Raw genomic sequence first — 15,313 nt, 5'->3', positions numbered from 1 at the left:
TCAGCGTATTTTTGTGCTCTACAATCTATAAGATCAGGTAGAGCGCTCTATCTCATAGGTTTCCAGGTACACCTGACAACAATGCTCCTTGTATTGTGAAACACACCTAATTTCCAGCTTCAAAAATCATCACCGACTACATTGTCCTCACATTGATATTTCGCACAATGACATAAGTTCATGAGATTATGTTCTATGAGAATCACCCGTTAGATGCATTTCATTTCAGTATTTCCTAGTGAAGAGGCGCGCATAAGGACACCTCAAGGATCAAAATTTCAAACACTTATCTCATGGTACTAAACTTCATTCTTCTCGCTTCGTCAAGGCGGTCCAAAATCATGCATCATAAGTCAAATTCGATCGAAAAGTGGAAAATTTATTGTTGAGTGTACTTAAGCCCATATTCCAAAACACAAAAAATGGCCAATTTCTAGTAGTTGGTGATGGATGAAGCTGAAAATGAGGTGTTTTTCACAATACAAGGAGCATTGTTGTCAGGTGTACCTGGAAATCTATATGAGATAGAGCCATCTACATGATCTTAGAAAGTAGAGCACCAAAATAAGCCCAGAGGGACTTTGAATTATACATCTAACTAAATGGTAACTATCGGAAGATATTGTTGATGATCAAAGACTAAAACTCATCAGAATTGATTTATTTCTTTAAATTTTACTCATTTTTTAAAAATCATAACTCAGTTTTTATTGAAGATAGAGAATTCCGAATGATCTCATTTTATTCAGAATTTTATAATCTAAATCTAAAACAAAGGCGAGAGCAAATTTTACCATCCGATTACTGCATTTGGCAGAAATAGCTGAAAACTGGAAAATGAACTGAAAATACGAGGTTTTTGTGCCACAAGGAAATTTTTTATGAAGAAATTGGTTCTGGACTTCTGTCATGTACGGTATCCATCCAAATAATATATTAAAAATCAGAACTACAATATCATTTCAAGCACCAATGTAGCCTATATATTGGCTGGACTATATCTCCCTTCTTGAAAAGAGATTTGACTGTAGCCACTTTGCAAACTTCTGGGATGCTCAATTATTGTCTCCAGCATATATTTTATCAAATGGTAGAAGCGAAGTTTGAAGAAGAGTCCCCCATGCTTGAACAGCTCCATATTCAAACCATCCAGCCCAGCTTGCCTTATCTTATACTCTTTTCTAACCTTTTATTCTGCAGGCTAAAACCTATTCAATTTTAAATTTCCGTTGATATTCCTAAATTGAAAATTTTCAATTCATTTTAGATTGAAAAATTTTCAATATTTATGAATATCAACGGAAATTAACTTAAATAGGTTTTAGCCTGCAGAATACAAGGTTAGAAAAGAGTATAGGGTAAGAAGTTTTATCACCCAGTTTGGGACATTGAAGCGACCAATGACGACTTGCAGGTTGCAAATATACGTCTATGCTATGCGTAGAGTCACTGTATTCAACAATGTTTAGTCGTGAACGTCAAGTTCTTATTATTTATGCCACAATTATTCACACTACACATATAAGTAATGAGTTATACATAGAAATAGATTGATAAAAAATGGTTCAAGACTTTTAACGTAAAGGTGAAATAAAGGTACTTGAACCGATAATGTCGGGGTGGTAATCATTATACGACCGCGGCGCCCTCCTAGCCGCGGCGCCCGGGGCGACCGCCCCGGTCGCCCTACCCTTTGGGCGGCCCTGTTAATTTACTGCCATTTGGCAATTTCTTGTTAATTTTACAGTTTCTTGAAACTGGAGGAAAACACTCTACCATGCTCACCATAAATAGGTGAAGATTAGTTGAAGATGGGTGAATTTATTATAATATCCCTGTCCATCACAACTGTTTCCAATCAATTTCGAAATTTATTGCTCTAGACTACAGAATACAAATACAGTACAATAGAGTTGTGGCTAGACTACATTGATCCTTCTGTTTGGTTGAATCATCCCAATCATCAATTCTTAAACTTTATTAAATTATATTTATTTTCCACAGGAGTGAATAACCATAATGGACCTCCCAAGGACCTGCGGTACCGTCCAATCAATGAAATGGCCAACAGTAAAGAGAGTATAAGGAGGGTGGCCAGCTATACACCTTCATCACTGCCTCAGAGGTGAGCTCTATAATAATATCCTCAAACTCTACAATAGAGCTGAAGGATATTCATATCCTCAAACTCTACTATAGAGCTTAAGAATATTCATATCCGTATACTCTACGATAGAGCTCAAGGATATTTATATCCTCAAACTCTACAATATAGAGCTTATGGATATATTTATAGTAAAAAATACTGTCAAATGGTGGTTAATTTACTGCCATTTCGCAATTTCTTGTTAATTTTACAGTTTTTTGTTCAAGAAATTGAAACTGGAGGGAAACACTTCGCCATGCTCACCATAAATATTTATTTATTTTGATTTTATTTATTTTTTTTTAGAAAGAAGCACTGATTGGGAGAGAAAAACTAAGGATACTCCTTATACTATTTCTCTCCCAAATTTAGATAACATTTTTTAAGTCCAAAATATGGTTATGATTTCACTTGACTAAAATTTAGACCATTTTCACTTAAAAACAACGAAAACTAAGATTTTTTAAATTTTGACGGTTGAAAACAGAATAAAAAACAAAAATATCACACTCAAATCACCATTAATTGGAAAATTTTTGAGTAATTTTACAAAATTTAGAGCCAGAAAAAACACAACTCACTATTCAAATAGGTGAAGATTAGTTAAAGATAGGTCTCATTAAAATCAAATCTATATTTTTTTTGGAAATGGATGAAAGTAATTCCTCCATGGTTTGAAAAGACACTGGTTGACTGAGTGGAAATACTTATAAAATACAAGGTATTGTAGAAGTATATTGTATCCTTATAGAATAGAGTAAAATGTAAGGATTTCAATAAGTGGCCAATTCCTTCTAAAAAATATTATTTTAGTATTGCATTCTTATATGAATTCAAAGTGAAAAAGCACTCACATTCTTTGGTGTGGCGACGATCGTTTCTTGCTGGTGTTGCTGCACATTCTCAAGTCAAACAGAAACAGAGAAACAGCAAAACGATCGTCGCCCCACCAAAGAATGTGAGTGCTTTTTCACTTTAAATTCATATAAAAATACAATAGTAATAATTCCAGTGAAAAAAATATGGATAACCAACAACGTATTATTTTAGATTCAATGATCATAATAATATGAAGTGAAGAGGTGGCCATCTACTGAAAAATTAGTGAAAGAATAATTTTTGAGTGTAATATCTGCTTATTGGAATCCATGTAGTTCTCAATCCCATGACATTTTGCAGAATATTGCCTAGTATTCCTTCGATTTCGTCCCGAATTCAATGTTTCTGGGCTGGGATGGTTCCGAGTGGACTACTGAGAGAAGCTCTTGTTGTTAAGTGACCCCATTGAATAAGGTCAACGTATTGAACGGTTAATACATGTTAACGGAATCATCCCTGTATCGGGATATATCTACCACCTGGAAGCAAAGCATTCACAGCGTTCATGGCAGCTCTTTTAGGCTCAACTCACACTTACGCGAAGCAAGTGAGAAGAGACTGCGACTATAGTCTCTTCTCGACGCAGCATTGTGTTTTCAAATGGTGACACTCGGACCAGTCGACTCTAGTCTCCGCAACCTCGCGATTGTGAGACTGAGTCAAGCCTCGACTCGACATGTTGGTCGAGCCTCGACTTGAGTTGCGTAGTAGTACTGTGCATTTTTAATGAAAGTGAAGTTCTATCATTTAAGATAAGACAATAATACGAATTAGATAAGACAATATTATATTCTTAATAATTAGTCTATTATAAAACTTGTTACATGCAAATTAGTGATGAATTAGATCTTATATTTTTAATGAAGTATGGTTAAAAAATAGATCAGCATGGAACTGAAGTAGTGACAATGAGCGAAAAAGTCGTAAGGTCGAGAGACTGGAGTCGTACGATTCAAGTCGAGGTAGTGTGAGTTGAGCCTAAAGCTGCGTACACATACTCGTGCTTCCAACCCGCACCGAGCACGCTCCTCCCTCGTACCGCCCACGTATCACCATCGCATAGCAATCGCTCCGCCTCCGCTCTCTACTCGCACCGATCATGAACGTTACGGAAGATGGTAGATCTTCTCGCGTTCCCCGGTCGAACCATTGTTGCTCTCCGGTCGATCATCAATCGCTCTGCTGGAGTGACGTTCGGTCTTGGAGCGGAACGAAAGTCTGTACGCACCTTTAGTGTTGCAATGTTGTTTACGGAGCAACATGGCACACTACTCAACACAGAACTCTGGAATAAGAACCATTCCAACACATGAACATTTAGATAAACTTACAGAAAGAGTTCGGTATGAATCTAATTGGATACTAGTCAATATGCTGCAAAATGTCATAGGAAACTTGAGACATGACAATTGCATAATGGATGACATTTAGCTGATGTTATATTCAAAATAATAATTATCCACTTGCACAGTAAATGCACCATTTTTACCACTTCATACTTATCATCATTGAATTTGAAAAAAATATTCTTGAAGAATTAGCCTGATCACTTTTTGGAATGTTCTTCTTTCACTGCATCACCCTATATAATTCATCATTCAATACTTCTACCGGTGTTGTAAGACTCTTGGTACCTACTTGAATGGACTACTTCTTTCTTTTTGAGTTTAATTAGTCGAACCCCTGGTCAAACCGAGTCAGATTTTAGTGATAAGAAAGTGATGAGGGAGCGAAACGAGTTCCATCTCGATACACATCCTAACAAATATTATCTGTATTTGTACCAAATTGCTGGAAAGATCTAAATAATGCTTATTCTATTCACAAATATTAATTCCAAACTCGAGTTATAATTGCACTGTGTAATGAAAAACCTCTGCATTCTAGGCTTTATTGATCAGTAATGAATTCATAACAGATTCAAAATTAGAATAAATAGTTCAACATCTGATAACAGAAACATAAGAAGAAAAACACTAGTCATATGATGATTCAATATCATCACATTCTTCCCGTCTTTAGGAATTCAATGAATAGTCTTTCAAATAAGAAGGCATTTTGCGCTCTCTATAAGATCTTCGCAGGGTGCCATCAGGAGGCTCTTCTTCATCACTGAGGGGGAATCCTGTATTTGTTTCATCTTGATTTTCATGATAATTTTCTTGATTGTTCTCAGGCTCTGCGTGATCACTAAGGCTTGATCCTGCATTTGTATCATCTTGATTTTTATCGTTATCTTCTTGAATGCGCTCTTCTCCTCGAGGGGCAAGGTTTTTCAATGATACAGTTGTCTCTCTTCCATCACTAAGCCGTACCTTGGCATATTGTGGGTTGATTTGAAGAATATCCACCTCCTCGACCAATGGATCGAATTTACTTCTTCGTATAGGTACTTTCATTAGGACTTTGTTTGAAGGGGCAAGCCAGGTTGGAAGTGCTATACCATTAGATGATTGTCTATAGTGTCGGAACATCCTATCATGTGGCGTCTCATTAGTAGCCGTGCACAATAGGGATCGAATAGAATGTAGAGAATCTGGAGCACAGATTCCCAATCAGATACATCCAAATTTCTATGCTTCAATGTAAGAGACACTGTGCGCCAAATTGTACCATTTTCTCGTTCGATTTGGCCATTTCCTGGTGCGTTATAAGGTGATGACATGGAAGTGGCTACTCCTCGATTATGAAGGAATTCCTGCAGCTCTCTGGATTTGAAAGAGGTTCCATTGTCAGTATGTACATAAGAAGGTAAACCAAATGTGGTAAACAAGTTCACAAGGCACTGAATTACAGTTGATGAATTCATATTCGGACAAGGGTATGCAAACGGAATTCTCAAAAGTCTTTAGCCAGAAGTTCCATTCTTGTAGAGCTGTTGGAGAATTCGGATCACCATCAAACTTGTCTGGTTTCAAAAATTTGTCCATCGTAACGCGAATTTTCAGTTTTCGTTTCCAGAAAAGATTTGAAGATTATACATTTGTTGTTGAATAGAAATTGTGAAATAGAGAATAGAAATTGATTGACTCGTATTTGATAAGATGAATTGATTTGATGATTTTGGATTACTGATCAATAAATTGTAATGAAAAACCTCTGCATTCTAGGCTTTATTGATCAGTAATGAATTCATAACAGATTAATAAATTGTAATGTGATGATATTGAATAATCATATGACTAGTGTTTTTCTTCTTATGTTTCTGTTATCAGATGTTGAACTATTTATTCTAATTTTGAATCTGTTATGAATTCATTACTGATCAATAAATTGTAATGAAAAACCTCTGCATTCTAGGCTTTATTGATCAGTAATGAATTCATAACAGATTCAAAATTAGAATAAATAATTCAACATCTGATAACAGAAACATAAGAAGAAAAACACTAGTCATATGATGATTCAATATCATCACACACTGGAAGTAGATGATATTGGAAAACCCTGTAAGTATTCAACTTGTTTTTTTAACTCAATTGTTGGAGTAGGTTTAATAGGTTTATAGATTAGGATAACCCTGTGAAAGAAAATATTAGGTTTGAAAATGAAGGTTGATGGATGAAGCCAGTAAGATAAGAAGGATGATGAGGTATCATTCTGCAATTCTGTGGATTCATTTTGTACCATCTGTCCTGTTATAAGTTTTCACAATATTCAAAAAATGAACAATGATCTGCCTATTCTTTAGTCTCTAACCGCTCAATTCTTACTCTTCCTGTGCAATCCAGTCGAGGACTCTCAGTACGAGCTTCAAGTGATTGTTGGCTATTTGAAAAATTATGTTTTTCACGAGCCGGTGTAGCATAAAGATGTGAAGCATCAAAGCTCTAGTCTGCTGTTGCTGTGGCTGCACCAATCTTTTGTTCGATTCCCATTATTGTTCTTCAATGTTGTTTTCCATCACGAACTGCTTATTATGAAATTACTTTTTGCTATTAAAAAGCAAATTATTGTACTATTATGCGTATGACTTTCTAGGCAGAGAAATCCTGTAAGGATGTTCCGCCTTGCCGTCAAACCCATGTCATTTCCTATAAGTGAAAAAACACTTATTGTTATTCAATAGTATATTTATTGTATGATCAATTTTGAATCATTACCATCTCACAAGTCAGATGTAGGCATCATATATCGAAAACGTTAATAAAACAATATTATAAAAACATGTAGTACCCTTTTTATTTAAAACATATTAAAACTTTAAAACATTTCAACGACTAGTTTCGGCCTACTTTGGCCATTTTCAAGTTAAATAATGCAAAAAAAAACAAGTTGATACTTGTTTTAAAGTTTTAAATAAAAAGGGATACTACAGGCTTTTATTAATTTTAATCAAGTAGCCCATACAAACGTTCTATGTCTGTGAGTAATGTACTGTGAATACCTTAATTAATATTGTAGCCTACTGTCTTGTACTTTAGTCGGTGGTGCCCACATTATGGGGCGGGAGAGGTCTTTAGTGATGGTGGTGCTTTGAGAATCGTATTTTTTTTTTAATTCTTCCCACCTCAAGAATCTTATTGCGCTTTACCAGTTCAATAATTTATTTGTTATTGTCCTGTATTGAATTATACAAAAACTGCAATTTTCAGAATGGAAACGTCCAAAACCAAATCATAGGTGAGAATTAATCTACTCCAATCAACAAAAATCAACGAAAATTATCAATTATTATTTTAATTCAAGCTTGAATAATGCAAAAAATTGTGTTAGAACATAATGCTGCATCCACATGCTGGCCCAGTCTCTGGCTCAGCAAGCTGGTCCAGCCTGCAATGTGACCAATGAAGGCCAGCAGTAGCCAGTGTTGGCAAACCACCCATCCACACATACTGGCGCTGGTCGACATTGGCCTTCATTGGACCAACATGTAGATGCGGCATTATATAAAATACTAGCCGTCAGGCTCGCTTCGCTCCGCCCCCTGGACCCCCGACTGGATCGTCCAAGAATGAGATCAGCAGGCTCGCCTGCATTTTTCATTTCAGTATTTTTATCATATGTTAGGACAATCTAGTCGGGGGTCCAGACTAAACGTCTGGCTAAACGGATATGGCGAGCGAAGCGAGCCTGACGGCTAGTAATATAATATTCCCAGGATTGGAGTAGCAGTGCCCAATCAATTTTTCCGCGATAAATGCATTTAAATCTTCAACTTGGTGCCAACCTAACAGTCAACTCAACTTAATGCCAACCTGACAAAATTATTAATTTAGTTGCCAGTTAACAACTGTTTCGAAGAGGTACTCTATCTAGATTATAGTTCTATAGTAACATATAATATGGAAATTTCAATTATAATTAAGAAATTGGGAGAAGAAGAATATACATGCTAAAAGACGAACTTTAATCCCTTAAAAACAACCCTTAGAGTTAAAATATTGCCGAAAGATTTCTTAGTGCGCCTCTAAAGGGCCAACTGAACATACCTACCAAATTTGAACGTTTTTGGTCCGGTAGATTTTTAGTTCTGCGAGTGAGTGAGTGAGTGAGTGAGTCAGTCAGTGAGTGCCATTTCGCTTTTATATATATAGATAGAAGATAGATACAAACCAGATCCACGTGCATTATCAAATTATCATATTTATGTATTATAGTGTATAGCAACGCAGAGAAAGTCACTTTCTTGTGAATAAAAAATATATATAGTAAGGAGTAGATTACATAGATCTTTTCCTAAATGGTAGTTGTTAATGTTCACTTATCACTATGAAATTTGACTTTCAATAGGTCACTAGTGATTCCTCAAACGTATTTACCAGTAGGAATTAGCAGACATTTTAGTAACAAGAATTACACTAAACTTTAGTGTCATGTAATATGGTAGTAATGGGACACAGTGTGTGTTGTCAAATAAAAACATAGTACATACAGCATTGAAAATAATATCTTTTTTCTTTAGGGCTACTTTTCAATATAAATAAAAATATAAATCTGAGTATCCTTTTTAAATTATTTCATCACGACATGTTTCAGCTACTAATGCCATTTTCAAGTCAAATTGACGAAATAATTTATAAAGGGTACTTAGATTTATATTTTTATTTATAGCATTGAAACTTGTACAATCACTTTTTCACCCATGATAATCACTCACAAAAATATTACACAGTGAAGTTAGTGTCTATAATATTCTATGTGCACGCTCCTTTACACTTTCTATTGGACTCGAAAGTGGTGAAGGTACACCTAGCAGGTAAAGTATGGCGTGAAATACAAGCACAATCTTCCAACTAATATTATCAATAAATTGTTTCCCTTCACAATCATAGATATTTTCCAATTTCATTAACAAACAGCTTGAATAATTTTGGCTTGATCGAATGTTTTTTAATTAAGACAGATTTTCATATCATACAATAGATATTTTTTCAAGTTATATTTTTTACACAAATTCTCTCCGTAGTCAAACTATTGCACTTCATTCCATTGACAGCTTGTTATCAACGTCCAAATGCTAGACATTTTTACTAGAAATTTCTATTGGTTGGACCGAATGCACCATCTCAATTAAAACTTGTAATATTATTAGATATTGTGATAAATGTGACTATACTTACCTCCATGTAATTCTAGATTAGCGTTGAACAGCTCATACACTGTATATATGACCCTCATTCACAGAAACCATCCCTGCTTGATCATATATTATTCATTTTTGTTCATTCTTTTATGTATTTACAAAGACAACTATAATTAAACTATATAGTTCACAAATTCACATTCATCTTCATGTTCACAAGATATGCTATTCCACATTTATTTATATTGATTTTTTCCATTTCTGGAGTATGTGCATTAAGTTTTATCATTGCTTTGCATCTCTCCCGATTATTTAATAATTTAAAATTCATTTGAATTTGCATTTGCAGAACATCCTTTACTATCATCTTCAATTATTGTATTTTCCTTTTCAAACCTTTTCAAACGCATGTGCAGGAAACTTGAGCCAGTGGAAAATGATAATTTGCAAGAACATGCCACTATTTTAAATGATTGAAGCCTGAAAACTATCATTTTTCATGGGATAAGCAGGTGCCTACTGGAAAAAATAAAAAGTAATTAAATATAGAAAGTAGTAGAAATTAGAGAAAAAAGTAGAGAAGTTAGTGAATCTACATCTTTATTCAACTCTCTTATCGATATCTTGTAAATAATTAATTAAAATAATTTATAATAATTTTTGCACTTTTACAACAGTACTCACGGTTTTTTTGTTTGACGGACGCGTTTCGTGGCACTGAGTCACATCCTCAGCGTACAAGGAGTAGCTAGGTACTATGTACTCTTTTATTAAACTTTGAATCAGAGCAACGATCTAAAATCTTGAAGATCAAAACTAAAGAAGTACCAAATCACTATGAATCCTGTTTTTCACCTTTTTCATTTTTCAAACTAGAATTATTATAATCTTTAATTGTATTGTTATCATTATCTCAAGTGTGTTTTCTTGTCAATTAAATAATATTTGATTGGAGCAAATGAATCTAATCTTGTACTCCACACTTGAAAATTGCAAAATTAATTGAAAAATAATTCAGTTTGTTTTTGAAATTATTAAATTATAAGTCTATTGAATTAAAAAAATATGTATTATTAACTAATTTCTGTATTGAATGTTTGAACAGGCGAGTGGTGCACTACCAGTCGACGGGCTCGCTTCACTCGGATTCGCCCAGCTCCAGCTCGGTCTCCCCTATCCCCACTTCCCCATCCCCCTCGCCCACCCGACCCCCCTCCTCAGCCTCGTCGAAACCTCCCACCACCTCCCTCTCCATGTCCAATCTGCACTCTGCGAAGCGGTGGAGCTCAACCGGTGATTTCAACTCACATAACCACACTTCGCCACACAACCATACGTCTAGGTAAGTTACCTTACTGAACTGGTGGCTTTTTAAACAAATTTTTCCAAAATTTCTGAAATGCAAAGAAAAAATGTTATATTACTGGATTTTGTTGGTTCATGATATTTTATTATTGGTACCGTATATATTATATTGCTGGTTTTTCAATTTCACAAAAGTTTGAAATCACTAGAGAATGCTCGTAATAAAACTGGGGTCGAATTCAGTGAAACATGGCTGGGTCACAATTTTGAAACCCAGAAAAACTTTCTTTGGGGAAAACTGAAATCATTTACAGTATACGCAATGAAATCTCACCAACTCGAAACTATCCAGAATAAAATTTTAAATCAACGAATATTTGAATTTTAAGTTTGATAGGTCTATAGGAAAAATATATTATTTAGAATTTGACCAAAAATTTGAATTAAAGCCAAGATTGGATTAGGCCTGCTAAGGCTCTCTACTGTCATTTTAATTTTGTTTGAGGAAACTGTACTTCATCTGCTGTGAACTTGAAGGTAAGTCTTGATGCTCAGCTTGAAAAAGACCCTATCACATTGCCATACAGTCAATAGAAGGTTGAGAAAATAAACAAATTTACCCCTTGAAGTGATAGTACCAGAAAAATAGTATAATCTGGTATATAATATTTTCAATATATGCATTTAAGGCTATTCGGTACACTTTTTTCATTATTTAAATTGGATAATCTTCTTCAATACAATTGTTAAGATCATTATAAGAGTGAGAAAAAGTGGCAACTGAAATTTTTAAGTGGTCTAATAAGCGAGTTACGGGTTGTTGAAGTGTTGAACTCCGTTTTTTTTCCAGATCATAAACGGTTTCGAATTTTCCATCTGAGTTTTTTTTAATATATTCAGAATATCATTGGCTTTGTTCTAGTATTAGTTTTTTCGCGATTTATGCCAAAAAACAAGTTATCGAATTTACAAAAATGTTACTTTTTATTTATGAACGATATGGGGAATAAAATGTTTTAGTTTAAAAGATAATTTTTTAAGAGAAGTTCTGTTAATAATAGTCGAAACCGTGATCTGGAAAGAAAACGGAATCTGGAAAATTAGCACTTCAACAACCCATAACTCGCTTATTAGACCACTTAAAAATTTCAGTTGCCACTTGTTCTCACTCTTATAATGATCTTAACAATTGTATTGAAAAAGATTATCAAATTTAAATAATTAAAAAAGTGTCCGAACAGCCTTAATAAAAATTCACTGTTTTCCACAAACTGAATCCCCAATAGTATGGAGGCTTCAAACATTCAATTCCCCAACGACCTCTTCCAATCAAAATTACGATCATGGCAGTTCTTGAGATGAACTCCAACTTACCATTGTGTATCTTTAGTTATTCTTCATGCCAATAGAAATAATAATCATTAACAAGGTGTTTCATAAACTGGATATCTCTGCACTGGCAGTGTGGGTTTGATCACATAGTTTTTGACTTGTGGCACAATGCTAGGTTAGATAGTGATACTTATTCTTAATGAAAACATCTCAAGTCCCATTATAATTGTTTGTGTTAATCTTCATCCTCATGTATGTGAGTCATTAAAGCTGCATTACATTTTCATTTTAGATAAGAGCCTGGTCCAGAAATACTTCAATTGGATTATCATTCATGCCAACCGTGAAGATGGGATATTATTATTATTTTTGAAGGGATGGATTCAAGGATCCAAAGGTTCAAAGAACCCGACACGTCAACCGAAGCTTATTGTGTTCCCAAGTAGTATGTTAGTTAGGCAAACCAATATCTGTGTCCTTTAGAAGAATCAGGTGTTTTTCCCTATGCTAACATCCCATTCATCACCAGGGGCCCGTTTCACAAAGGTACAAGTAGGTTACAAGTCTTGTTGCCAACCATGGTTTTGGAGAACAGCTGATTACTAGCGTTTCACAAAAGCAGAATTGTAAACTTGTAGTTACAATGAATTTCTACAAGTTTACAAGTGATTTGCTTGTTACGAACAAGTGTTTCACAAAGATTTTCATTGTAGCCAACAATTTTTGTCGAAATTACTTGTTCGTAACAATGAAATTTCTACCGAGGTGTAAAGCTATGTAAAGGATTTACAAGTGATCATTAAAATGATTTTAAATATTTAATAAATATTTCTAATAATCAAAAATTCCCTATATCCCTCTAAAATTCATTATTTTGGAAATATATGCATCAGGAAATTAAATTTAATAAATTTCCAAAATAGTTATTAATGTGTTACTTCATAGGTTATGTGTACTATAGTATATATACACAGTATATATAGTATACATTATATATAGTACATCTACTATATATATACAGAGTACATATATAGTGTGTAGGTTACAAATTCAGCAATAAATGAAGTAGACTGTACAAAAAACATTATATTGCTTTCAAATATTTTCAAAGTAATTATTGAAAAGTACAAGTTAACTTTATAAAGGATGAAAAAAGGAAATCATCATGAAAATAGGTTATGTTTACTATTGAAGTACTTGTAGACTTGTAAAATTGTAAACTTGTAAACTTGTAGATCATAAATTTTTGTAAAACGTGAGTACTTGTAAACTTGTAACTACAAGTACTTGTTCGTAACCATAGTTGGTAACAATACTTGTACCTTTGTGAAATAGGCCCCTGGTTGCTTGTCGCAATCCAGTGTGATATGATTGGCAGTCTCTTCAGACTGATTAGTCCTCGTGACTTCTACTACGTGAGTTCCACTCCTGGCCTTCTTGATGGTCCTTCCGCTGAGGAAGGGGTGGCCAAGTTGCCTCTAGGGTGCCCGCCCACCCCTGACTCAGCCTCTTGACCCACATTTGTGCCTGGAGTTTCACCCATCTCTGGTCTCATGGGTTTTTCTTTTTGCCCCTCCGAAACTTCGCAGGGTCAAAAGCCTCACCTCTCCCAAGAAGTTTTGCCTGAATGGCCGCCTTTCTTTGAGCAGTGGTGAGTTTTGGTCTCTCCACCCACAAACTCATGACCTATGTGAGTTCCTCTCCTGGCCTTCTTGAAGGTCCTTCCGCTGCGTGAGGGGACGCCAAACTGTCTCTAAGGCGCCCGGCCACCCTCGGCTCAGCCTCTTGACCTACATTTTCGCCTGTAGTTTGACCCACCTCTGGTCTCTTGGGTTTTTCTTTTTGCCCTCCGAAACTTCGCAGGGTCAAAAGCCTCACCTCTCCCAAGAAGTTTTGCCTGAATGGCCGCCTTTCTTTGAGCAGTGGTGAGTTTTGGTCTCTCCACCCACAAACTCGTGACCTACGTGAGTTCCACTCCTGGCCTTCTTGAAGGTACTTCCGTTGAGAGAGGGGACGCCAAACTGCCTCTATGAGAGAGGGCGCCCGGTCACCCTCGGCTCAGCCTCTTGACCTACATTTTCGCCTGGAGTTTCACCCACCTCTGGTCTCTTGGGTTTTTCTTTTTGCCCTCCGAAACTGCCCTGATGGGGCAGATTCCGTGGGTTTGAAGGCAAGGAAACTTCCGGAGTTGCCTTGGGGTCCCTTTTAGTCGCCTCCTACGACAAGCAGGGATACTGTGGGTGAATTCTGATTTTCAACACATTCTTGAGTACAATGTCCGACTCAAAGCTCCCCAAACCCACAGGGGGCAAGATGGGATAGTCAAAAGTACTTGTTTAAATTTTTCAAAAACAGTGACTTTTTACTGAGTATGATGCCCACATGAGCTCTTGGCTTGTACGTGGGTAATGAGACATATTACGATGAAAGATGAGTGGACTTACAGCTTTAGGTGAGTTCCGAACCTCCAGGAAGCTATTTTTGAACTCAGCAATGGTATTTGGAGGAGTTTGGCTCTTAAAGAGGTCACCGTTACACCGGGAGTAGCAGGGCAATGTACTTTACATATTGTCTTCTTTTTATCAAACTACAAAATCGAAAATGGGTTTAGATTTTCAGGTGAATCAATAGATAGATCTGTTTTTTATTAAAAAACTACAGTATATAATTAGAATACAGTAGCTACCTTAGTAGTCAGAAGCATCGTCAATCTTGATATCTACTTGAGCTGACCAAAATGACCAGCTATCTTAGAAATGAAAATGCTGAATAAACAAATTGGTGGATAGTAAGTGAGATGAACTAGAAATGCACTTGTGTAATCGTCATAAATTATTATTAAATATCATATAACAGTATATCTTCTAATATTCTAATATTGAAGCTCTAATAATATTGATTTTCAATCATAGAAGTTCCAGTAACATTAGAACTTGATTTTAATGAGTAATAATAAGTTTGCTTCGATATTGCTAATTTTTCCTATTATTGAATGACCATTACATCATCTGAGTCATATTCTAAAGACTGTATGTGGAATGTGATAGGGACTTCTCCAATTCGAATCGGCATCTTTGTTTGCCTCTAAAAGACAAAAATGTTGAAAGTTAAAACGACAGCATGTG

At 35.4% G+C, this 15,313-nt stretch overlaps 1 protein-coding gene across 1 annotated transcript in view; it reads left to right on the top strand.

Moving 5' to 3' along the window:
* Positions 1-15,313, top strand: part of LOC111048674 (echinoderm microtubule-associated protein-like 2) — a 144,369-nt gene that overhangs the window by 93,151 nt on the left and 35,905 nt on the right. Inside the window, exons 4-6 of the mRNA XM_039438201.1 lie at positions 2,005-2,125; positions 9,204-9,224; positions 10,657-10,893. Coding sequence (XP_039294135.1) covers positions 2,005-2,125; positions 9,204-9,224; positions 10,657-10,893 — 379 coding nt within the window. The remainder of the gene's footprint in view (positions 1-2,004; positions 2,126-9,203; positions 9,225-10,656; positions 10,894-15,313) is intronic.

Source organism: Nilaparvata lugens, chromosome 11 (assembly GCF_014356525.2).
Source record: "Nilaparvata lugens isolate BPH chromosome 11, ASM1435652v1, whole genome shotgun sequence".
NCBI lineage: Eukaryota > Metazoa > Arthropoda > Insecta > Hemiptera > Delphacidae > Nilaparvata > Nilaparvata lugens.
This window is presented reverse-complemented; position numbering and strand designations above follow the sequence as displayed.